We start from the raw sequence: 24,076 nt of genomic DNA on the forward strand, positions 1-24,076 counted from the left end.
AGGTCTCCTAGGGGTGCTGACCCCGTGGCAGCATCTTAAAACCCTAACTGCTCAAACCAGCATGGGTTGGAAGGATCCTGAGCTATCATTGCCATGAAAAAGTTAAAATGAAGGTTCTTAATAATTTCTTTTTCCTGATGAGATAATCAGAGGATACATACATAGCCTGGCAATGTGGGCAATGTGGCAAAAGCTTCATATTTCATTTAATCCTCATGGCGGCCCTGTGGACAGGGCCTCTGGTCCCTCCATTGTATGATGAGGAAACTGAGGCTCAGCAGATGACAGAGATCAGGCTGCCCTGGAGCCCCCACCTCTGTCATCTGCCCTCTTTGCTCCTATTCTGCAAATAGTTTTGAGGGATCAGATTTTCAGACTGCATGGCTGCAGGGAGAAGACATGTGTGCGGAGGTCCTGTCCCATTTTGTCACCCTGTGTGCCCAAGCTTTCTGCCCATCAGCCCAGGTACCTCCTGCCCAGAATGTTCTCTGTCTCTTTTTTTTTTAACGTTTATTTATTTTTGGGAGAGTGAGAGAGTGCAAGTGGCAGAGGGGCAGAAAGAGTGAGAGAATCCTAAGCAGGCTCTGTGCTGGTGGCGCAGAGCCTGACGCGGGGCTCATACTCACGAACCGTGAGAACACAACCTGAGACGAAATCAAGAATCAGACACTTAACCGACTGAGCCACCCAGGTGCCCCCAGAATGTTCATTCTCTTGATGCTGGGCCTCACAGCTCTGCTCAGCCAGAAAAGTCCCATTGGCCTTCCAATGAGCCCCAACCCCATTCCCGTGGACCGATCCGGGTCGAGTTTCTGCCAAGAAAGCAGAGGGTTGTTGGAAGCTCTTTCAGCATGGCTTGGATAAGAGGCAGTGTGTGTCTCCCCCCACCAGCACTGGTTTCTGTGCTAACCAGACAAGGGAGGAGGAAGACCAAGGGGACCCCTGAGCTGTCCCTGGGTGTGGAGGCCTGGCTCATTGCTTAAGCAAGAGAAAATAGTGCAGTAGAGTCATACTAGAAATAGTCATGGTAAAAGAAAGTCACATAGTACGAGAGGCAGCCTGGTAGAAAGTAGGGCTTCCGCCCACTCTGGGCCCTCCTCAGGCAGCCACTCCTATCAGCTCCCTGGCTGCTTTATTAAAGTCTGCTCTGAGAGCCTTTTTGGAGAGACATTTGAATCTTCACATTCGTAATGCTGTTCTATTCCCGGGAATTTTTCAAGACTAGCACAGTTACAAATGGCCCTGTGAACAAGGGGGTGTGTGCTAATTCTGTTTGTAGGCGGGAGGAATGAGAGACCTTAATGGCCATGATTCAGGGAGCAGTAAACGGTAGGCTTCTCTAGGAGTGGCAAACAGCCTCAGGAAAGTGTCCTGCTTATGCTGAGTTTTCGTCTTACCTGGACACAGGGCTTTTCTGTGGTCTCACTTGAGCACTGGCCACACTCCACAATTCCTGCTGTACTGGAAGTGACCCTGGCAGAGGGCAGCCACATGGGGCTGATTCTCTCCAATAGGAACGTTCTTGCTCCCCAGCAGGGCTGTTTGCCAAGCTTTTGTTGGAGGAGCCTTAGGATGTGAAAATCCTTCAAGTGGACTGTGGAATAAGGGGTGTGTTGCCCATGGCTCCCTGGGTACCAGTGTCTGTGCCAAGCTGTCTCTGTGAGGTCAGAAGATCATCCCCTTTTCACAAATGGGAAACTGAGTCACAGAGAGGTTGAATCCGTTGCCTAGAGCCACACAGTAAGGGATGGAGCCGGGAATTTGACCGCAGTGGTCTGGTGTAACAGGCCAGGCCACAACCCTCGGGAGCTTCTATTTTAGTGGGGAGACAGATGATAAATGAGGAAGAGGGACAAAGAAATTAAATAACTACGAAGTTTGATGCTATGGAGGAAATAAGTAGGGAGCTATGATAAAAGTTAGTAGGAGGCCAGGGAAGCGCTCTCTGAGAAGATGCTGTGGAAGAGGACACTCTAGCTTGAGGAGACAGCTACACGTGGGCTGGGACACGGCAGGGAGGGACCAGCAAGTACAAAGGCCTCGTGGCAGCATGCAGTGAGTCCATCCTGATGGCACACCCAGGTCTTCTCGAGGCCTGTCCGGAAAGCCTGGGAGGTGGGGCAGGTCCCAGAGTTGAGCTGGGGTGTCTGGTGGGGACTATCCTGCCACTGGCCTAGAACTTTCGAGGTGGCCTCTGGGCTCGCATTTTCCATGAAGTAGGACTGGCAAGGGTTTTTCTCCTCCTGATTCTCTGTGCTTGTGGGTCTTGGCAGGTGATGGTTTGGAAGAGTAACTTTGATGTTGTCGATTATGGAGAAGTCACAAAAGTGCACAGGCCCCCAGCCACCCTGGCCACCTCCTCCAGGAATCTGGTAAGTGGCTCAGCGGGTATGTCCTGAGCCCTGAAACTCTGGTGGTCATGGCAAACGGTGAATAATACTTCGGCGCTTGTACTTTGTTTCAAATCTAGAATTAACAAGCAAGACGTGAGGACTGCAGGTGCCGAGGCCCCCTGCCATTTGGTCAGGGGGTGTTTCCATGGCATATGCTACTGATGGTTGAGGAAAGGAAGGACCTGTCCCCTGCTGAGGCTTGGGCCACAGGACCCTGCGGGAGGTTCCTAGAGGGCGTGCGGCCTGGGCCACAGCTGGGACGGATGGGAAAGGCCCAGCCCTGTTGCTCTCACTTCCCTTTTTTTTTTTAAACCATGGAAAGGAAGTTCCTCAGCCACAAGCCATTTTTAGTACCTTTGTCGGTAAAAGGCCATTTGGTGTTCCCGAATTAAGATAGTTAATGGTATTTTTTGACAAATATTTTGGGGGAAAAATGTTTGAGAACTGATATGATCTCATTGAATAAAGTTGCATTCAGCTTTGGCTGAAATAAGCTTTAAAAGCTAAGGATGTGGAGCCCTGAAGGTTTTAAGTGCCAGTGGCCATAAGCTGTTTGAATCTCTCCCTCCTGGACCCTAGAGGCAGTGTAGCCTCTCCCACCCACGGAAACTGGCCTGAACAACAGGAAGCGGCTTGCCCAAGGCCCCCAGCAACTCAAGGCTGGCCCAGAATAGAACCAGGAAGTCTCTGAGTCCATCCTGAGCTTTCTTTGGCTCCAGCAGAGGGATCCCCCACCCCAGTGAGATACCCACACACACCCACACCCCCCTAAACATACCCATCCTGTGTGTTGGGGCTCCCTCTAGGAATAGGCCAGCTTGAGATTTAAAGTTTTCTTCCAAGGGTTGCCTTAGCTGGGAGGTTATGTTCTCCTCCACGTTTGCTAATGAATAGCTGATTGTTAGCTGTGGGGTTTGTTGGGGTATGACTGGGTTGCATGGTGGTCTTTTTGCTGCTGTTTGGTCTACCTAGAAAGGCATCTATCTTCTTCCCTTCCCTTCCCTTCCCTTCCCTTCCCTTCCCTTCCCTTCATTTCCTTCCCTCCTTTCCTCCCTTCCTTTCCTTCCTTTCTTTCCTTTCCTTCCTTTCCTTTCCTTCCTTCTTTCCTCTCCTTTTCTTCTTTCTTTCTTTCTTTCTTTCTCAAAATGTTTCTTTTTTTTTAATTTTTTTTTTTAATGTTTATTTATTCTTGAGACAGTGGGAGACAGAACATGAGTTGGGGAGGGGCATAGAGAGAAGGAGACACAGAATCTGAAACAGGCTTCAGGCTCTGAGCTGTCAGCACAGAGCCCGATGCAGGGCTCGAACCCATGAACCGTGAGATCATGACCTGAGCCGAAGTCGGACGCTTAACTGACTGAGCCACCCAGGTGCCCCTGAAATGTTTCTTTTTTTAGAGAGAGTGCAAGGCAGGGTAGGACAGAGAGAGAGAGAGGACAGGATCCGAAGCAGGTTCTGTGCTGACAGCAGTGAGCCTGATGCAGGGCTCAAGCTCACAAACCACAAGATCGTGACCTGAGCTTAAGTCGGCGAAGTCGACGCTCAACCAACTGAGCCACCCAGACACCCCTAGAAGGCATTTTTCAAACTGCAGAACTGGGATCCTATGGAGTCTGTAGCATCTGTTCCCTATCTGTTGGGCATTCGCAATGAATGAGGTCCAGCCAAGGCCTTTATGTGTGCTGCCCTGTTTATCCCCTACCTTGGCCGGCTGGGTGGGCAAAGTTACTACTCTTACTCACAGATGAGACATCTGGGGCTTAGTCACTTGCCCCAGATGACTGGACCTACAGACTCACCACGCTGGCCCCTCTGAGCGAGGCTGACTGAGCTGGAAGCTGCAGGTGGCAGAGGGCTGCCTGTCAGCTTTTCCCCATCCCAGGGAAGGGCACTGCCACCTGTCTCTTGGGAATGGTCAGTAACCATCAGCAAGGGGAGAATCCTGTGCTCCTTTTCTTGTGGCTATTAGGGAAGTAGCTCAGGCAAGCCACCTCTTGTCCCTTCAGTCCTGCTCAGATACGGGGTGTGGAGCACCCTTGCATCCCAGAGCTGTGGGGCCTGATCATCTAGCATGAAGGTGTGCGGGGTGGGGGAAGCCAGCAGGACAGGGCAGAGTTTGGCATGGATGGGATGCCAGTACTCACCAGTGCTCAGGAAAACCATTTGTTCCCCTACTACCTTCAGGCCCACGACAGAGCTGTAGTCAGTTCCACTGGGCATCACCACATGGTACTCAAACAGAGGAAAGGATATGGGCTCTAGGGTCAGAGAACTGGGTCTGAACCCTAGCTGTCTGGTCCTAGACAAAGCACCTGCTCTTCCCAAACCTCTGTTTTCCACGATGGGACCTGTGTACCCCTTTGGCGGGCTCTGAGGACCCCATGTATGACAGAGCTGAACTCTGCTGACCCACACCGTGACTTGACTTATTAGTCCTGAAATTGCTCTTTGTTTATGGCTCTTCCCTTATTTGTCACAAGCCCCTTTGGGACACTGAAGAGATGTATGGGCCCTCATCCAGACACACACCCATGCCAAAGCTTGCACACCATGTGGATTACACTTGTAGGAGTGTGTCTGATCTCAGGACTCCCAGGCCAAGAGGAGAGCTAAGGGATTTTTTGTTTGTTTTGTTGCATTTTATATACATGACATAAAATTTCTCCTGTTAGCCATTTTTAAGCGTACAGTTGAGTGGCATTAAGTACATTCATGTTGTTGCACAGCCATCACTGCCGCCATCCATAGAGTTATTTTGGTCTTCCCAAGCCTGGGAGAGCCAGCACCGCCTGGTGGTTAGGTTTGCCCCCATGGTGGGTAGGGAAGCTGACGAGTATAATCTCAGCTTTCCTGCCCAAAGGCTTCCGTGGCACTGAGATGTGGTGACCGATCCCATGGCTGGCCAGGGCATCTCAGCTCCTCTGGGGGCCCAGGTGCTCTGCAGCCACGTGCCAGGAGCCGGTGCATCCGATGAGCCCCTGCCCCTCCGGCTATCCATATACTGTCCCTCCAGTAACCCAGTGGTTCTCAGCCTCGACACTGCTCATCCGTTGGGACAGATACATCTTTGTTGTGGGGGCTGTCCTGTGCATTGTAGGGTGTTTAGCAGTATCCCTGGCGTCTACCCACTAGCTGCCAATAGCATCTCCCACCCCCCTACTTGTGACAACCAAAAATGTCTTCAGGCATTGCTAAATGTCTCCTGGGGGGCAGAATGGCCCCCAGTCAAGAATCACTGCACTAACTCCTACCTCAGGAGTGAGCCCATAAGGGAGGCTGCTGCAGAAGCCGGAGGAGTGTGGGAATGAGCCTGGGGGTAGGGATGTCCTTGTGGCAGAAGGCATGGAGACGGCACAGAGGGTGGGCCACGCCGAGCCTGCTCGATTGGGCCAGATTTGGGCTTATCCCCGCAGCTGTGGCTTGGGTCTCTAGCCTATTTCTAGCAGAAGTCTATTTTATAAAAATGTCATTTGGCCTGTCACACTTTGGAATCTTCCAGAGGTGATGGTAAACAACAACAAAAAAAAAGACCTTTAGCAACCTGATATTCTTCACTTACAATTGGAGTGTTCTTGTCCTTCCTGCCTGCTGGCTTCCCTGGCTCCAAGATAGTAACCAGTGAGTGGTTTGGTGGCTGGCCAGGATGGCTTGGCTTGGCCTGTGCCCCAGGAGCTCTTGGATCTTATAACCCCTCCCTCTCTAGCTCCTTTTGTCCCCTGGCCCTTGGACCCTAAAACTGCATGAGACACACCTGGGCATTTGGGGCGTCTTAGGAAGCCACCAGGCCAGGTACCTTGTGTCTGGTAGAGTATGGCAATCTAAAGCCAGAGACAGGCCCGCCAACAGAGCATGGCAAGGGCAGCCCTACGAGCATGTGATGGCCTCTCTGCCCTGGAAAGCCCCCTGCCCAGGACCCTTGCTCGGGCCGCAGCATTCAGCTCTCACTCTTGGAATGAAGGCCATCCTTGAGCTCACTCTGAACAGAGCTCTGTTCACTGCCAGAGCTATTTTCAACCTCTGGTTGAAATTCACAGCTTATTTTTAGGCACATTTCATGTTGAAAAGCACAAGCCATTTCCCAGCCCTTCAGAATGAGAATAAAGGGTTCCGTTTTCTCTCTGTTCTTGGCTGAGTTGTGGAGGAGAGGGTTTAGGGCTGTGGCTGGGGGGCTTTCTCTGCTTGGAAGGCTGTAGAGGAAGGACTCCAGCCTAATAGCTGGGCCGAGGTGGGCAGGAAGCTCCATGCTCTTCCCCATGACATACTGCAAGGCCGGAGGGAGGTTGGGAGGGCTGCTTGCAAGCAGGTGAGTGCCTCCCAGAGGGGCTCATGTCGGGGCAGAGAGTGGGACCCCCACGAGTCATCTGCAGCAGGTGCTTGTGCTGGGGGTTTTAAGGGTCTGGTGCTTAGCTCTGTCCTGTGCTGTAGCCCTGGCCTCTGTGTTTCCTCCCTGTACTCATCTACTCAAATTCTAGCTCCTTCCTGCCGTTAGTGCTTCGGAGCCATCCCTGAGGTATCAGGGCCACTGTGTCTTGGCTGGCCTTGGATTTGGCCATTGCCTCCCAAGTCCCAGCTACCATAGGACTGGTTTTTACTTCAACCATAGAGGCATTTTTAAACCACTTTTAACAAGGATGCATTTATTCTGATTTACTCTTATTCTTGCCTTTCCTCCAAATACCTGAGAGCCCATTATGCAATTGGGAAGGAAGGTTGTGCTAGGCAGGTGGGAGGGGAAGAATGCAGAATTCTAGGTAATTCAGGAAAACTGAAAAACACTTCCTGAGTTGTCAGGGCTGGCTGCCTTCCAGTTCAGACAGTAACCTTGAGTTCAGGGGCCGAGGGCTTTTCTCCCTCAACCTCAGATGGGGAGGCACCAGGCCCTCCTTCATGAGATTTCACGAGGTGGTACATGCCAGGCAGGCACTTGGAACTGTGCCTGGCACATGGCAAGTGCTCACCAAGCTTTAGCTATTTTTAAAATGTTCCTCTTCCTTCCTCTGTCAGACTGAGGGCTGGATGAGCCCCCTGCCCAGTTGGGGAGATTGTTGGAGTAGGGAGACAACATGCAGGAAAAGGGGCAATTCTGACCTAGATAATTTTCGATGTTGACTCCCTTCTGCAGGTCGTCTTTGTGAGGTCCAGTGAGGGTTTTAGACCCTTGCAGGAATCTGTTGTGCTTCCTGATGAGAGACCCAAGTCGTCTGTGCTCCCCACCCCCATGACTCCTCAAAGTAAAGTGTTTGGGACCCCCAGAGCCTCAGTGCTAGAATTGTCCCCAGGGGGAGGAGGCTGGGTTAGCTAACAGTATCTGAGGTCTCAGCCTTCTCTGAGGATGGCCTGTTTCTTCCTAGTTCTGGTTCTGAGGGTGAAGCCTCCCCCCACCTCCCGCACCCATGTTTCTGCTCTCACATTTCTGTCTTGGGATGCTACACGGGGCTTGACTTAGGGGTTCTTGGGCTCTGATTCCAGTCTTGGCACTGGATCTTGCCCCATGCTGAGGATCTGGGGGTCCTGGGTTATCACCCCAAGCACTTACCTGGAAGAGTCATAGAGTTGAGGCAGGGGATGGGGTCCATTTCCACTTGCCTTATGGATTTCCATCTGTTTGTGAGTGTGGAGGACTGGGGGCTCTTGCTGATAACAGATTTCTGGCTGACATTTGCTTTCAGTAGTAGGGAGAAGTATGGATTCAAGGGGATGCTTGACAGGCAAGGCATTTTGGGTGTTTACAGCAGGGTTGAACCCCAAATTTATGTGTGTTGGAGGGGAGCCTCTCCTTTCTCCCACTGGCCCCCATTCTGGCTCTGAATTTCCCAAGATTGTTGTCTGGCTCTTATCAGCAGGTGAGTCGGAATATGCTCAGATACTTATGTGTCTTAGAAGAGGGTTGGTTTCATGGAAGCCAGACTCTAGACAGCCTTTAACAACTTGGTGGGCAGTTTAAGAGCTGTGCCGCCCCTGTGTGCTGGTCCACAGTGAAGCTAGGTCAAATCTCTCCTGTGACCTCAGGCAGTTCATCTTGATTCCTGTACTCAGATTTCTCCCCACCGGTCCACATTACATCCTTTGGGCATTTTCCATTTTAGGGGCTTGCTGTGGAAAAGATCATCCTGCAGGGGTGGGGGTAGGGTGGCCGCAACAGCCATTGCTGACTCTGGGTGGCAGAGGCCCTCAGACAAGATGTCTCACTTCACACTCAAGTTTCATTTTCGTCACCTTTACTTGAGAGGAAGTCATGGAAAGTGCTCTGGGTTTCTTAGTTTCAGTGGGAAGACAGAGACTAAAAATAGATTCAATATTTGTTACCAAGTTACAATTAATTAATTTATTTGTTGTGTGATTGGGAGAGGGGCAGAGAGAGAGAGGGAGAGAAAGAATCCCAAGCAGACTCCTCACTGTCAGTGCAGAGCTTGATGCGGGCCTCAACCTCACACACCATGAGATCATGACCTGAGCCGAAACCAGGAGTCAGACGCTTAACCGACTGAGCCGCCCAGGCGTCCTGTGAGCTACTATTTAAAGGAAGTTCCTGCTTGAATCAGAGCATCCTTGTACAGTGGCCGGGAGTAACGTGGCTGTGTGAAGTCTAGAAGCACCAAAGATTCTGATGCTTCCCACGGAGGGGCTCTTTGGGCCCGGGATCAGTGTGGGGAGCTGGGCTCCTTCCCTCAGGGTCTGACTTGTGTCTGTTACCGGGAAGCAGGCAAGATCTCCTCTCCTTTTCCTTCCAGAGGCTAAAACTGACTTTATTGGGAGGTGGGTCAGGGCTATCCCAGCACATGTTAAATAATTACCGTGTTTACCAGAAGGCAGAAGTTGCCTTTGGCAGTGCAGTGAGGAGACAGGCCCTTTAACATTTGACATAGATTGCAGTAAGCCTCTTGCAATGGTTCTCAAACCTTAATGTGCTTCAGAATCACCCTGAGGCCTTGTTAAACACAGCCTGCCCCATTCCCAGAGCATCTGATTTGGTAAGGAATTTGAAGTTTCTAGGTGATGTTGATGGTCCAAGGACCCACTTTGAAGAGTCACTGGTCTACTGGAAAACAGTCTAGCCAATTGTGACCATGGCATCCTGGGCAGGGACGTAGGGGGAAGAAGAGAGCCTCTGTCCATCTTGGGGAGTTTACATGGCTCGTGGGGACTAACTATAGTTTGGGAAAAGCACTTGGGGGATTGGGTCCCTTTCAGCCCAATTTGGAGAATTGTGGTCCACTTCTTTCCAAAAGAGGAAAAGTGGTATTGCATTGGCTCTAATCTCAGTCTAGCGTTAAATTCCATCACTTCCCTGTGGGCTCTTTAAACCCAGAGGCACCCAGTAGGCCCCGCTTACAGTTGGGCAGGCAGATGTGTGTTTTTTTTAGCAGCCAGGATGCACTAGGAGGGAGGATGGTACCCAGGGCAGCCCTCTATGGGCCTCTGCCACCTGTCTTGCTGTCTTGGCTCCTTTTCTGCCCGTCAGTGCTGCTGCACCAGTCCAGTCACCTGCTCCTGAATCCACGTCCTGTGGCTCACCTGCCTCCTGCGTTGTCCTCAGTATCCCTGACTCCTGCCTCTTGCCCTCTAGACAGCGATGCCTATATCAGCTCCCATCCTCCAGAGCCTGAGGAGCCTTTAGGGAAGCTGACAGGTAAGAGTCTCTGGCACCCGAGCTTGAGATGGCCTGGTGCTTATGGCTCAACATCTAAGCCCCCAGGTGAAGGTCTTCTTTGTGGAGCCTTTTGGGGAAGTGCCTCCAGGCAACAAGAGTAGGACCAAGTCCCAAAACAGCAGCAACAGTAGTGGTGGCAAGAGGATGGGGTTGTGGGATGAGACAGAGGCTGCGTCCCCTTCTCTGAGCGGCCCCTTTGAGTTGTAGTTTCCTGCCACTGGAAAATTCTCATCCATTCCACAAACAGGTAGCTCCCTATCCAGAGAAGAGTGGCAGGAAGGCCTATCCAGGAAGGAAAAAAGCCCTATTTAATGACTTAAACCAACAGGAGGCATGGTTTCAGAAATCCTGGGCAAGGCATGGTGAGATACTCACAGTGTCATGAAGATGAAAGAACCTGCCTCTGGAATCCTCACAAGGCCCGGGGACCCTTGCGTCTAGTTCTGCGTGTGTCAGGATACATCGGGAGCATAAACCTGGGCGCTCACACATACCTTTGAGAGCTCTGTTATCTCATTCAAGGCTCTCAGAACTATCTGCTTTCCTTTCGCTCTGGCAGCCATAGTGTGGGTTCAGGGTCAGTGGAGATTCCACGTTGCATGTGGGGAAATGAGCCTAAATCATGGGACAGTGTGCAATGGGATCCTGAGACCATGATGCTTTGCTACAAAGCATGCATGACCCAGGGCCACTGCTGTGATGCTGCCATTTTGCTGACAGTGGTAACAAGTGTCTACAACCCTGTCAGGCCACGCTGATAAGTCTCCTTCACGGAAGAGCCAACAGAGGCCATGTGTGGTTATAAAACAGAGAGGGTGGGCAAGAACTGAGACTGTTGGGATGTGAGAGTCTTCTTCAGTTCCATGCTATTTTTTTCAAACCCAGAAACCTAAAAATGGAGGAAATGAGCCACAAGTGGAAATAGACCCAGTTGCTTAAGTCTGACTAAGACTTTGGGCTGCCTTCACCCGGGGGGGGGGGGGGGACCCCCCGCCGCCCGCCGCCCGCCCTCTGTTCTCCAGCAGAACTATACTCAGCCTTTCAGCTTCTTTCCAGATGACATTTCCTCCATGCGGCCTTCCCTGGGAGGCCCGCGGGTTGCGAATTCTTCCCGCCCCACCTACTGGAGCACTCGCTCTGCTTGCTGGAGCAACCCCTCTTTCCTGTAGTCATTTATTCACTGGTCTGTCTGGTCTCCCCAGAGGGCTGGGGCCTTGGTCTTCTTGTGGTGCCCAGCATGTAGCTGGAACCCAGAATGCTCTGGAAATTAGAGCTCAGTGGACACGTGCCTGCAGTCTGTGGGCAGCATGGGTTGAACCTGTGAGGCAAGAGGCAGGCCCTGGCTGTTTCTTTTGGCATTTTTGATGGTCCCAGGCTAAATGAAGGAAATCACTTTCTGGCCTGGTTTGCCACTTTGGGGGCAGGTGCATGGGGTGGTATGGGCAGTGACTGGGCAGTGGAGCATGGTAGAATCTGCATATCTGGACTAGAAGTTTCAGTACTTCTCATTTTCAATGGAAAAAAGCCCTTTGCAGTTTATATTTTCCAGATTGGATGGCAGCGTTGGCCCATGTGTTGTAAGGGTGTTAGATAGTGCTTGTGTTTATGTTCTCATTGGTTACCATGGAAAAAATCAGAATAGATGGTTTCCATGGAGATTATCTTAAAATTAGTTTCTTTGAAGGTCTGGACATTGCTGCAGGGTTCACAGAATGCTTGTGGTGACATTGGGGGCTTTCTCTGCAGCAATGCCAAAGGCTGGTCTGAACATTCATGGATTGAAACAGATCTACCTCCTGGACTTGAAAGTGCCAGGACACCCGGCTGGGGACCCTCGTCACCTTCTTCCTAGGGTCCCACTTGCCTGGCCACCACTCATTCCAGTCACCTGGGAATGTTTTCTTTTTTATTAAATGAAACAAAACAAAAAACCTTTGAATTGTGGAAAATTTCAAGCTCACACAAAAGGTAGAGAGACTAGTATAACAGACCCCCATGTACCTTTCATCTAGCTTCAGCATTTTGCCAATCTGTTTTGTTCATCTCCCCCACCCCCACCCCACACACGTTTTGTTTTGGTTTTTTTTAGTGGAGTCGGAGTATTTTTGTTTAATCCCAGATACATTATTTTACCCTAAATAAAGACTTTCCTTCGTTGTATAACTGTAGTGCTCTTTTCACACCCAACAAAATTAATAATTCCTTACTATCATCTGTCTAGTCCATATTCACATTTTTTCACATGTGTCAAGAATATGGCTTTGTGCTTCTTGTTCAAATAAAGATTTGGGAGGCTTTGAGAAAGTCCAATCTCTGCTCCCCACCATGGTTCTGGTGCATGGAGAGATTGAGTAGTCTTGGCCCAGAGGTACAGGTAGGTTGGGGGCAGGAGGAGCTCTGGGATGCCTCTCTCCCACCATCCTTAGGGATATTTGTGTACTGTGAGCTCCAGGAACCCCTTGCTCCAGCCTGGAGATGGATCAGCTGCTGCCAGCTGTCCTGGGGCGGGCATCCGCTGGGGGGCGCTGTCCCTCTTTGCAGCCTGTGGGGGAGGCAGGGAGAGAAGTGATGTAACCTTGGTTCCCAACAGCTGTATGCAAGTTAATTTTCCAGGAAGGGGAGGCTGGGAGACCCCACGGGATGCAGCCTCCCTAGACTCCTCCCTGGGGGTGAGTGCTTTGGCCCAGAAGAGTCCCGCCGCCTCTGCAGGGTAGGCAGAGCCAGTCATGGTTATCTGTCCTGGCAGGCTTTGCTCGTGTCCTGAGATGCTACACAAAATATGAATTGCCAAGCTTGGAAGTGATGCCTGGGTGTGGTCGTTGCCTCTAACACTCTCCATTGAACTAAGTGCAAGGAGAGTTTAAAATAGCCAGCCTTTGTTCCCGAGGTTTTAAAAATTCAACCCCAGTAGTTACAATGAGCTGTCTTCAAGTGGATCTATAAATAAACTGCTACTGTTCCTCTTTGTCACCGAGAGCTTCGGCGTCTTCCAGAGACGTCGGCTCTGCCGCTCATCTTCATTAGCTGCCTCTCATCTGTGGGGCAGCTGCAGCCAGCAGCAGGCTGGGCTGACAGCGTGTAGTTGTAATGACAGCAACACGTTCCCTCTTAAAAAGCCACATATTAAAAGCCAAGATTAACTACACAGGGAAAGATGTATTTTCGCATAGGAGAAACCTGGCAGAGAGGTCACCATCACCATTGATCAAGGTCAGCACCACTAATAATATGTCCTGTTCGCATGAGTTCTGTGATGTCAGGTGTTTGGCTTTTGTGGTGTTCTTGTCAAAAATGCTAACCTCGATTCAATCCTGAGAAAACTTCGGACAGACCCTAATTGAGGGACATTTGACAACATAACTGATCAGTACTCTTTGAAAGTGTCAAGGTCGGGGCACCGGGGTGGCTCAGTCAGTTAAGCGTCCGACTTCAGTTCAGGTCAGAGCCGTGTCTCCGTGCTGACCGCTCAGACCCTGGAGGCTGCTTCAGATTCTGTGTCTCCCTCTCTGCCCCTCCCCTGCTCACGCTCTGTCTCTCAAAAATAAATAAATGTAAAAAATTAAAATTAAACAAAAAATGAAAGTGTCAAGGTCATGAAAGACAAGAGAAAACTGAGGAGCTGACCTACCTAGGTTGCAAAAGACCAAGGAGAAATAACTAAATGCAGCATGAGGTCCCAGATGGGATTCTGGAACAGCAGGATCCAAGGACATTAGTAGGAAAACTGGTGGAGCTCAAGTGGGGTCCTTAGTTTGGTTAATGGTATTGTCCCAAGATTAATTTCCTGGTCTGATCATTGTACTAATGGTTATGTAAGACGTTAGCACTGGGGAAGCCTGGGGGAGGGATATATGGAAATTCTCTGTACTATTTTTTACAACTTTTTTCTAAGTCTAAAATTAGTTCAAAGCAGTTTAATTTTTTTAAAAGAAAGTCTCCAGTCAACACTGGGCTTTAGCTCCCACCCAGAGTGCCTCGGCCCAGGTGTTTGCTATGGAAGGGTAGGTGTTTCTGGCTCAAGGGAGGGGGTAGGTAACCCTGAGGTGCTAAGTGCGCAGCCTGGAGTGGGCCCTCAGTAACATTTGTGGAATGGAACTGAGCAAGAGCTGGCCCCAAGAGAAGCAGGTCATGTTCAGAGAGAATGAGCTGGCCGAGGTATTGGTCACTGGCATGGAGACTGTGCAGTGGCTTCATCTGGTTGTCTGTGTTGTCACTTGTGCGAATGCTTCAGAGGTGCATTGGCTCCAGGAACCCCGGGGCAGACTCAGCAGATGTCCTCTAGCATGAGCACAGGTCCGTGACTGGCCTGCCTTCTCCCGAGGCCTCTTGGGGTTGTGTGGAAGACTCTACCCCCACCGCTGCCCGGTTCCTCCTTGGCTCTGGCCCTGGCCCCCAGCTCTGCCTTGCGGCCCACTTGCGTGTGTTTCTGGCTATACTGGGTATGATGGCCTGGAGGGCTTCAGTGCCTAAAGGCCTGGGATGTTTCCCTGTTCCCTCAGAGCCCTTCCAGAGAGGAGGGCCAGGGACCCCCTCTGTGCCAAGGGAAGTTCTTGCTGCGTGATAGCCTGCTTGCTTTCTCATGGCCTCCACCCATTTGTAGTTGCTTAGCCTTCCTCTCCTGGCTCATCCTTGCTCCTTTCTCCCCAGAGTTTCCCTCACCTGGCTGTGTCCCTGCAGTGAGACAGACCTTTCCAGCTCCACTGCTTTCTCTTAGGGGCATATTTGGATGTCGGAATGACTTCCCAGGTCCTGCTTATCAAGGCAATGCTTTCACTCCTTTGAAAACTTTGGCTTTTATACATCAGCCCTCTTGTATGTGGGGCAGTACTTGGAAACTCCCAGAGAGTGTGGCTGGGGGATAGCCGGAGGTTGCGGGGGCTAGAGCCTGGGAGTGGCTGTTAGACCCTGGGTGTGGGGGCCTCAGTCTTGATTTGGGCCTGGGGGAGGAGGTGGGGCACCTTGGTTTGTGCAGTTAGCATCTCCCATGTGCCAGGCGCGTCTGTGAGTGACACAGGTGTGATAGGATGCCACCTGCCTCAAAGGGACCACTCCCTGAGGAGAGGACTGTGAGGTGAGAAAGTGCGCCCTGAGCTATCTGCAGTTCTAGGGTGGGTCGGGCACATGGATCCCTCATCCATTTTAGACCCATCCTTTGACCCCTTCACAATTCTCACTTCAAAGAATACTCTTTCCCCTTCCCATCAGTGGGGGCCTGGAATCAAAGGGTGGCTTTTAGACCCAAATGTGATCCATCGTTATGGAGCGTTTGATTCCATTCTGAGGCTGCCCTGTTGGCCCCAGGCCCCTGTGCCCCTGAGCCTGTTGGCTCCCTCTGTGCACACAGATGACCCGGCACCCCGCCTTCCTTGGGAGCCTACTGTGGGGAACACACGAAGGCACCCTGCACATTCATACTCTAGATGAAAGCCAACACAGTAACCAAATTCCATACTGATATTTAGGCTGGCTTGGAAGAACATTGGCAGGATTGCCGAACAATTAGATGATTTTAAGACACCAGAATTCCTCCTGGGTTCAGGGCTATGTTTAGAACCAGAAGTTTTCTCTCTTGTTGGACTCCAGGCCGGAACTCTAAATTATAGGGCAGACAAGACTGTTGTATATCTAGTCCACAAATATGTGTGGTGGATTCAGTACCAGGTTTCTTTTGAGCTCTGATTTGAGAAAATGGCCATGACTTTTTCCATTTGAAGAGCTGGAGAGGAGGGTGAGCTTAAGTGAGCTCCGTCCTATTTTCTGCTCTCCTTGCCAGCATCAGGTTTAGCAAACAGAGGCAGGCAGACATAGACACCTATTAACTTTTCATGAGGGCAAATTGTCAAAGCCAAAGGCCTGAGGCAAAGACTGTAAGAAACGTGTCTGTGAATCTCTGTACCTTCACTTAGCAGACTATGCAATGAGCAGTTGAATGAAAGATTAAGTTGAAAAGATTTAATCATGGTGCGTGTGTCTGTCCATTTCTTTCAGTTTTGTGCTCAGCCCTGTTTTGGAAGCACAGTGACACACTTCAGTGTTTTTAGTGGGCGGTGGCCAGTCGGGCTGCTTCCTGGGTCTGTATGAGTTGGGTACCAATGAGGCAGCCTAGATCTTGGGCCCAGGTCACCTTCCTCTCCCTTTTGTGGTCCAGAGTCAAGCCGTGGACCAGTTCCTGGATACTTTTGTCTATTACAGTTTCAGTTTCCAGAATAGGCTGAGCAGGGGGCAAGGTCCAGTGTTAGAGATTGAGAGAAGAGGAGAAATTTCCATCTTGAACAGGTGTTAATAATTGACCACCCCACTTACCATAGTGGGGAGTTCTGTCACGTCGGCTCACAGCATCTTTGTGGTAAATCTCCAGCCACTACTGGCTGCCGGCCAGGTGTTTGCAGACCTTGCATGTTCATGACTGTCAAGCTGCATAGGGACCCCTAAGTGGCTGGGGCCTAACATTCCATACACCTGGCAGCCGCTGCTTGGGAAATGCTGCCTGGGCACCTCCACTGATGACCAGGGAGATTGAGGCTTTGGGAATTAAACTGTACTGAAATGTGAGTCTGGTTTGGAACTATAATCACCATACCAATGGTGGACCTCATGGACCTCACCTGGAGCCTTCAGCCCTGGATTTTGCCCCCTGGTGATGTCCAATGGAGACGTAGTGATTTTCACCTTGAGTACAGAGTGACTGTGATGGGTATGCAATGTCATGATGGGCAGGTCGGGCTTCAGGGGCATTTCAGTTGTAACTGCATCTTTTTTTTTTTTTTTTTTTTTTAAGTCAGGCTTGCATGGGGTGCCTGGGTGGCTCAGTCGGTTGGGCGTCCAACTTCGGCTCAGGTCATGATCTCGCGGTTCGTGGGTTCGAGCCCTGCGTCAGGCTCTGTGCTGACAGCTTCCAGAGCCTGGAGCCTGCTTGGGATTCTGTGTCTCCCTCTCTCTCTGCCCCTCCCCAGCTCACACTCTGTCTCTCTCTCTTTCTCTCAAAAATAAATAAACATTAAAAAAAAAAAATAAAGTCAGGCTTGCTTATTTACTTATTTTAAAGCTTATTTATTTTGAGAGAGAGAGAGGGAGGGAGGGAGGAAGAATGAGTCCCAAGCAGGCTCTGCGCTGGCAGCAGGGACCCTCAATGCAGGGCTTGATCCCACAAACTGTGAGATTGTGACCTGAGCCAAAATCATGCATTTCATGCTCTACTGACTGAGCCAGCCATGAGCTCCACCATTCACCATTAAAAAAAAAAAAAACTGCTCTAGGAGTTTGGACAAACATATACAGTTATGTAATCACCACCACATTCAAGGTGCAGAATATTTCCATCATCCCAAAAGTTCCTTTTTGCCACTTTATATCAATCCACTCCTTCCACCTCCAGCCCCTGGCAACCACTAATCTGCTTTCTGTCACTACAGATTGGTTTGTGTTTTTCCGAATTTGATATAAATGGAATCATGTAGTTATATATTCTTTCTGGCCTGTGCCCCCCCCGGCCCCCGGGCCCCACTGCGCCTAAGGGTTTTGAGATTCACCCTTGTTGTTAACATGTATCAATAGTTCATTTGTTTTTAATGCTGAGGAGTACTCCATTGAATGGATTATAGCACATTTGTCTGCTGTTGAACACTTGGGTTATTCCCAATTTTGGGCTATTACAAATAAAGTTGCTGTTAACTTTTATGTACTTATATTTCTATGGACATAATTTCCCTTTTTCTTGGGTACATACCTAGCTGTGGAATGGCTGGGACATAAAGGTATATGTTTAGCCTGTCAAGTAATTATCAGACTGTTTTCGAAAGTGGTTGTACCATCTTACATTCTCCCCAGCAGTGTCTGAGTTTGAATTTCTCTAACCTCCTTGTCAGCACTTGGTATGGTCAGTCTTTTTAACTTTAGGCTGTTCTAATAGGTGTATACTGGTATCTTACTGTGATTTTAATTTGCATTTTGCTAACGACTAATGATGCAGAGCATCTTTTTATGTATCATTGCCATTTTTATATGTTCGTTGATGAAGTATCTGTTCACGTCTTTGCATATTTGTTTTTTGAATATTAGGGTTTTTTCTCATTGGTTTTGACAGTTCTAAAATATTCTTGATATGTGACTTATAAATATTTTCTCCCAATCTGTAGTTTGCGTTTTCATTTTCTTTATTTTTTAATTTCTTTTAATGTTTATTTATTTTTTTTTTTTAATTTTTTTTTCAACGTTTATTTATTTTTTTGGGGACAGAGAGAGACAGAGCATGAACGGGGGAGGGGCAGAGAGAGAGGGACACACAGAATCGGAAACAGGCTCCAGGCTCCGAGCCATCAGCCCAGAGCCTGACGCGGGGCTCGAACTCACGGACCGCGAGATCGTGACCTGGCTGAAGTCGGACGCTTAACCGACTGCGCCACCCAGGCGCCCCTAATGTTTATTTTTTGAGAGACAGACACACAGAGTGTGAGCGGGGGAGGGGCAGAGAGAGAGGGAGACACAGAATCTGAAGCAGGTTCCAGGCTCTGAGCTGTCAGCACAGAGCCTGATGCCGGGCTAGAACTCAGGAACCGTGAGATCGTGACCTGAGCCGAAGTCGGACACCCAACCTACTGAGCCACCCAGGCACCCCTCTTTTTTTTTTTTTTTAAAGTTTATTTATTTATTTTGAGAGAGAGAGAGAGAGAGAGAGAGCGCACATGGGGAAGGGGCAGAGAGAGGGAGACAGAATCCCAAGCAGGCTCCGTGCAGGCAGTGCAGAGCCTGATGTGGGCTCAAACTTATGAACAATGAGATCATGACCTGAGCTGAAGTCGGACACTTAACTGAGCCACCCAGGCGTCCTGAGTTTTCATTTTCTTAACTGTCTTTCAAATAGTAGTTTTAAATTTTAATGAAGTTCATTTTATCAGTGCTTTCTTTTATGGGCCATTCTTTCAGTGTCATATCTAAGAAATCTTTGCCTAATCCAAAGTTACAAAGATTTTCTCCTATGTTTTAGAAAAGAAAATTATACAAATACTATAGTTTTAGGTTTTACATGTAGATCTGTGATCCATTTTGAGTTACTTTTTGTATGTGGTATAAAGTATGTAACAGAGTTCATTGTTTTACATATGGATAGCCAGTTGTTCCTGCAACTGTCTTTACTAAGTTGTTTGTGTAACTGTGTTAAAAATTAATTGACCAGATATCTGTGGGTGTATTTCTGGACACTGTTTGTTCCATTGTTCTATTTGTCTGTCTTTTCACCAGTACCACGCTTGTCTTGGTTGCTGTAGCTTTAGACTAAGTCTTGAAATCAGGTAATGTGAATTTTCTCATTTTCTTCTTCTGTTCAAAATTGTTTTGGCTTCTCTAGTTGCTCTGCCTTTTCATACAGATCTTAGAATCAGCTTCTTGATTTCTGTAGTTGATTTCAGGGAGAATTGAGATCTTAATAACATTGAGCCTTCAGTATATAAACATGGTACTTCATTGATATTGGTCTTCTTTGATTTTACTCATCAACGTATGGTAGTTTTTTTGCATATATGTTATTAGACTTATATCTAAGCATTTTGTTGTGGGTTGAATGGTGGCCCCCCCAAAAGATATGTCTGTGACCTGACCCCCAGAACCTGCAATTGTGATTTTATTTGGGAAAAGGATCTTTGACGATGGAATTAATTGGCCCTAAATCCAATGACAAGTGTCCTTATAAGAGATACACAGAGAGAAGAAGATAAGGCCATGTGGAGATGGAGGTAGGGACTGGAGTTATGCATAAACTAGGGAATCCTGGAGCCACCAGAAGGTGGAAGAGGCAAGAACGGATTCTCCCTTAGTGCCTCCAGAGGGAAGGGATCTTGTTGATACCTTAATTTTGGATTTCTGTTCTCTAGAACTCTGAGAATAAATTTCTCTTGTTTTAAGCCATCAAGTGTGACAGTTTGTTAGAACAACCATAAGAAAGTAATAATAAAATTCATGAGGGGTGCCTGGGTGGCTCAATCGGTTAAGCATCTGACTCTTTGTTTCAGCTCAGGTCATGATTTCACAGTCTGTGAAATCAAGCCCCGAGTTAGGCTCCATGCTGACAGCATGGAGCCTACTTGGGATTCTCTCTCTCCTTCTCTCTCTGCCCTTCCCCCACTCATGCTTATGCACACTCTCTCTCAAAATAAACTTTTTAAAAAATTCATGATTTTTGTGCTATTAAAAAGATAATGACCAAGGATTTTTGAAATTTAATGAAAGGTGTCAAACCATAGATCCAAAAACCTCAGAGAAAGGACAAGCAAGCTGAATAAAAAACAAAACTAAAACCCTGCACAAATTATATTGAAGTTTTTGAAAATCAAACATTAAGAGAAAATCTTGAAAGTTGACAGGAAAGAGACATTATATACAGAGCTGGTCAAAGGTAAGAATCACTGACGAATTTTCATATGAAACTACACAATCCAGAAGACATTGAAGTAACATCTTAAAGTGTTGAAAGAAAAAACTGTCAACCCAGAATTCTGTACTTAGCAAAAATATCTCTTAAAAATGAAAGAGAAATAGACGTTTTTCGGACAAAAGCTGAAATAATTCACTACCAGCAAATTTGGTCTATAAGGAATGTCTCTTTTCTCTCTCCTTTCCTTCTGGAATTCCACTCATACATGTTAGACAATTTGATATTGTCTCACAGTTTATGGATGCTCTGTTCTGTTTTTTTCACCCCTATTATCTTTCAGTTTGAGGAATTGATCAATGTTTAAGGACATTGATTTAGTTTCCTCAGCTGAGCTGAGCCTATAAATAGCCTGTCAAAGCCATTCTTCATCTCAGTTACTGGGTTTCTTATTTCTAGCATTTGCGTGGACTCTTTCTTGTAATTTCTACCTCCCTGGTGGAAATCCGGATCTGTCTGTGTGTATTGTCCACATTTTCCAATTGGACCTTTAACATGTTAGTCATTGTTATTTTAAATTGTATGTCTGATAGTACCAACATCGAAGTCCTCTGATTCTGCTGATTACTTTCTGTCTGACAGTGTCTTTTTCCTTGCCTTTTGTGTGTCTCGTAATTTTTGATTAAATGCTGTACATCATGGTTAGGACAGTAGAGACAGAAGTAAATAGTCTTATCAGGAGTTGAGCTGAGTTTAGTGTTACTGTGTACTTAGGTGAGGTCTGGGTGTTGGAGGGTTTTTTTAAATGTTCCTGCTCCACCCCCAGCTTTCAACCTTCCTTGGGGGCCTGTTCCTCAGAGGGCATCTATTTCCATGCTCTTACACCTCCCCTAGCAATAGGCTGCTGGTGCAAGGTTGTTGGTGCTGGCTAGCTTTGTTGCAAGTCTTCTCTGTTAGCCTGGCCCCAGCTTTAGTCTTAGACAGGCCCTATATCCCTGGGTCTTAGAAGTAGGGCATTCTTAGTAGCCCATCCCCTCCCTCAGCCTTAGGAAGCCTGAGTGATGTTGGCTCAGGATGGCTTCTTGCCTCTCCTCACCAGGGGCAGTGGGGTTTTATCTTTGCTCATCTCCCAATAACTTATGGGTTTTGTTCTGTAGGAGAGAAGGGTCCTGTTAGGGTTTCATGCCTTTACCGTGTCAGCTGCCTTCCTCTGGGTTTGCACCCTCAGGGATGTTTTTCTCCCATCTCCTGCCCTGCCGCCAGTCTTTGTCATGAATTCCCAGTGGAGGTCTGTGAAAAACTTGTGAGTGGATGCAAACTCCATTTGTGTCTGTGGTTCCCAGGGGTTCTTCACTCTCACACTCTCTATACTCAGCCTCTAGCAGTTTGTTGGCTTAACTCAGTTCTTCTTACCCACTTATATAGCACCCAGTGCCCCTTCCTCCCGTGCTTTGCCATAGGTGAGCTGATGTTCACTTCCTGTTTTCCTTAGATGAGTCTGCCTTTCCTTAGATTTCAGGCTAGCTGTTTGCTTTGTGACTTCAGTTCTCTGATTTAAGAAAGTTTTGGATTGCTATTCTTGCAATTGCTATATTGTAATTCTTTTGGATTGCTAGTCTTTTTCTTGTTAGGATGGAGTTAATGTTTTACCCAACTTTCTACATCCTAGGCAGAGGCTCCTTATCCATATCTGCATCTTGATGATGAGTAAGTGAGACCATAGTCAGTCCAGATGGGTTGACTTCTTGTCACAAGGAAGACCTGCAGGCTATTTTGTTGTTGTGTTTTTTAATGAAAATTTATGGTTAGTGACCCATGTGTTTAAGTGACTGAGATCAACCACAGATATTTCTTCAGTTTCTACTGTGTGCAAAGTGTGAGTTCCTGGTGGCATGTGATAGGCTGGCAGCAGCAGAAACTGAGACAAGCAATTTAACCTACTATGAGAGCCCAGGATCCCACACCAGGGTGGGGTGAGAGGGGACCCCTACACACCCCAAATGAGATTTCCACAGTTAAACAGATTTGTCTTTTCTGAGTTTTCACCTTTTTAAAAAAAATTTTTTTTAGTGTTTTATTTATTTTTGAGAGAGAGAGTGAGAGCATGCAAGTGGGGGGGGGGGAGAGAGAGAGAGAGAGAGAGAGAGAGAATGAGAATCTCAAGCAGGCTCCATGCTGTCTGTGTAGAGCCCAATGCGGGGCTCTATCTCACAAACCGTGAAAGCATGACCTGAACTGAAATCAAGAGTCGGATGCTTAATCAAGTGAGTCACTCCAGTCAGGTGCCTTCCCCCCCCACTTTTTTTTTAATGTTTGTGCATTTATTTTGAGAGAGAGAGAGTACAAGCAGGGGAGGAACAGAGAGAGGGAGAGAATAGAGAATCCCTAGCAGGCCCCAGCACTGTCAGCATAGAGCCCGACGCAAGGATCGATCCTACGAACTGAACCATGAGATCACGACCTGAGCTGAAATTAAGAATTGGACGCTTAACCAACTAAGCTACCCCACCTTTTTTTTATTTTGATGTTAAGCTGTTTATATTTGGGGTGCCTGGGTGGCTCAGTCAGTTGAGTAGCTGACTCTTGATTTCTGCTCAAGTTATGATCCCAGGGTCATGGGATCAATCCCTGTGTCAGGCTCCGTGCTGAGTGTGGAATCTGCTTAAGATTCTCTCTCTCTCCCTCTGTCCCTCTCCCCCACTGGCACACTCTCTCTCCCTCTTTCTCTAAAATAAAAAATAACAATAATAAATAATGAGATGTTTATATTTGGCACAAGTGAAAGATGACAACTTGGTACAGCTCTGTAGGTATGTACATGTAGGCTAATGTGACTTTACTCATGCATGCTATGCCTGCGAACCACCAGGCAGGGCCCCAGGACCCTTTGATGTTGAATGGGCAAAGCACTGATAGGATTTTCCTCCTTCAGTGCTGCTCCAGTTATTCCATCACTATCATTACTCACGGCCCTGGCGCGTGTGTCCCTTCCCACTCTTGTTTGTCATCTTATCTCTGCTTATCGCTTGTTTGCCAAGCTCTGGGAAATACCACATCTCCAGGGTGCTGGAGTGCAGGTGAGTGGCCACGATGCTGTGTCAGGTGGGGCTGTTGGCCCTTTGCCTTGGGAAGGTTTCATTACACAGGAATGTCACCGTGGTGGGCTTGGCTCTTTGAGGCATCCAGTGTGTGGAGGGCCCGCTCTGTGTTCAGCTCTGTGTCAGGCAGGCATTCCAGGGCAGGTGGGTGGGGGAATGACGCAAAAAGTGTTAAACACAGGATGTAAGAGAAGCTGGGCGTGTGGAAGCAAAACTGCAGGCCATGTCACCTGTCAGTAGCTGCCTGATGTCAGGGAACTGCCTGTACTTTGGGTTCTGATCTCAGCTCCATCGTTTCCTGGGTGACTTCGAGCAAGATGCTTACCTCCCTGAGCCTCCTTCCCCATCTGAAAAATAAGGTTAAGGGAAACCTGGGTGACTCAGTTGGTTAAGCGTCTGACTCTTGGTTTCTGCTCAGGTCATGATCTCACGGGTTCATGGGTTTGAGCCCCGTGTTGGGCTCCGTGCTGCCAGCCTGGAGCCTGCTTGGGATTTTCTCTCCCCACCCCCCACCCCGGCCTCAAAAATAAATAAATAAACTTTAAAAAAAAAAAAAAAGAAAGAAAAAAGA

At 48.4% G+C, this 24,076-nt stretch overlaps 1 protein-coding gene across 3 annotated transcripts in view; it reads left to right on the forward strand.

Annotated features, from left to right (window-relative positions):
• POC1A (POC1 centriolar protein A) overlaps window positions 1–24,076 on the forward strand; it is a 93,501-nt gene that overhangs the window by 45,147 nt on the left and 24,278 nt on the right. For all 3 annotated transcript variants that reach the window (XM_040454914.1, XM_040454912.1, XM_040454913.1), the window contains exon 9: window positions 2,274–2,372. In XM_040454914.1, the coding sequence (XP_040310848.1) occupies window positions 2,274–2,372 (99 nt within the window). The remainder of the gene's footprint in view (window positions 1–2,273; window positions 2,373–24,076) is intronic.

The sequence above is a fragment of the Herpailurus yagouaroundi genome, unplaced genomic scaffold, assembly GCF_014898765.1.
Source record: "Herpailurus yagouaroundi ecotype Mexico unplaced genomic scaffold, PumYag 213, whole genome shotgun sequence".
Lineage (NCBI taxonomy): Eukaryota > Metazoa > Chordata > Mammalia > Carnivora > Felidae > Herpailurus > Herpailurus yagouaroundi.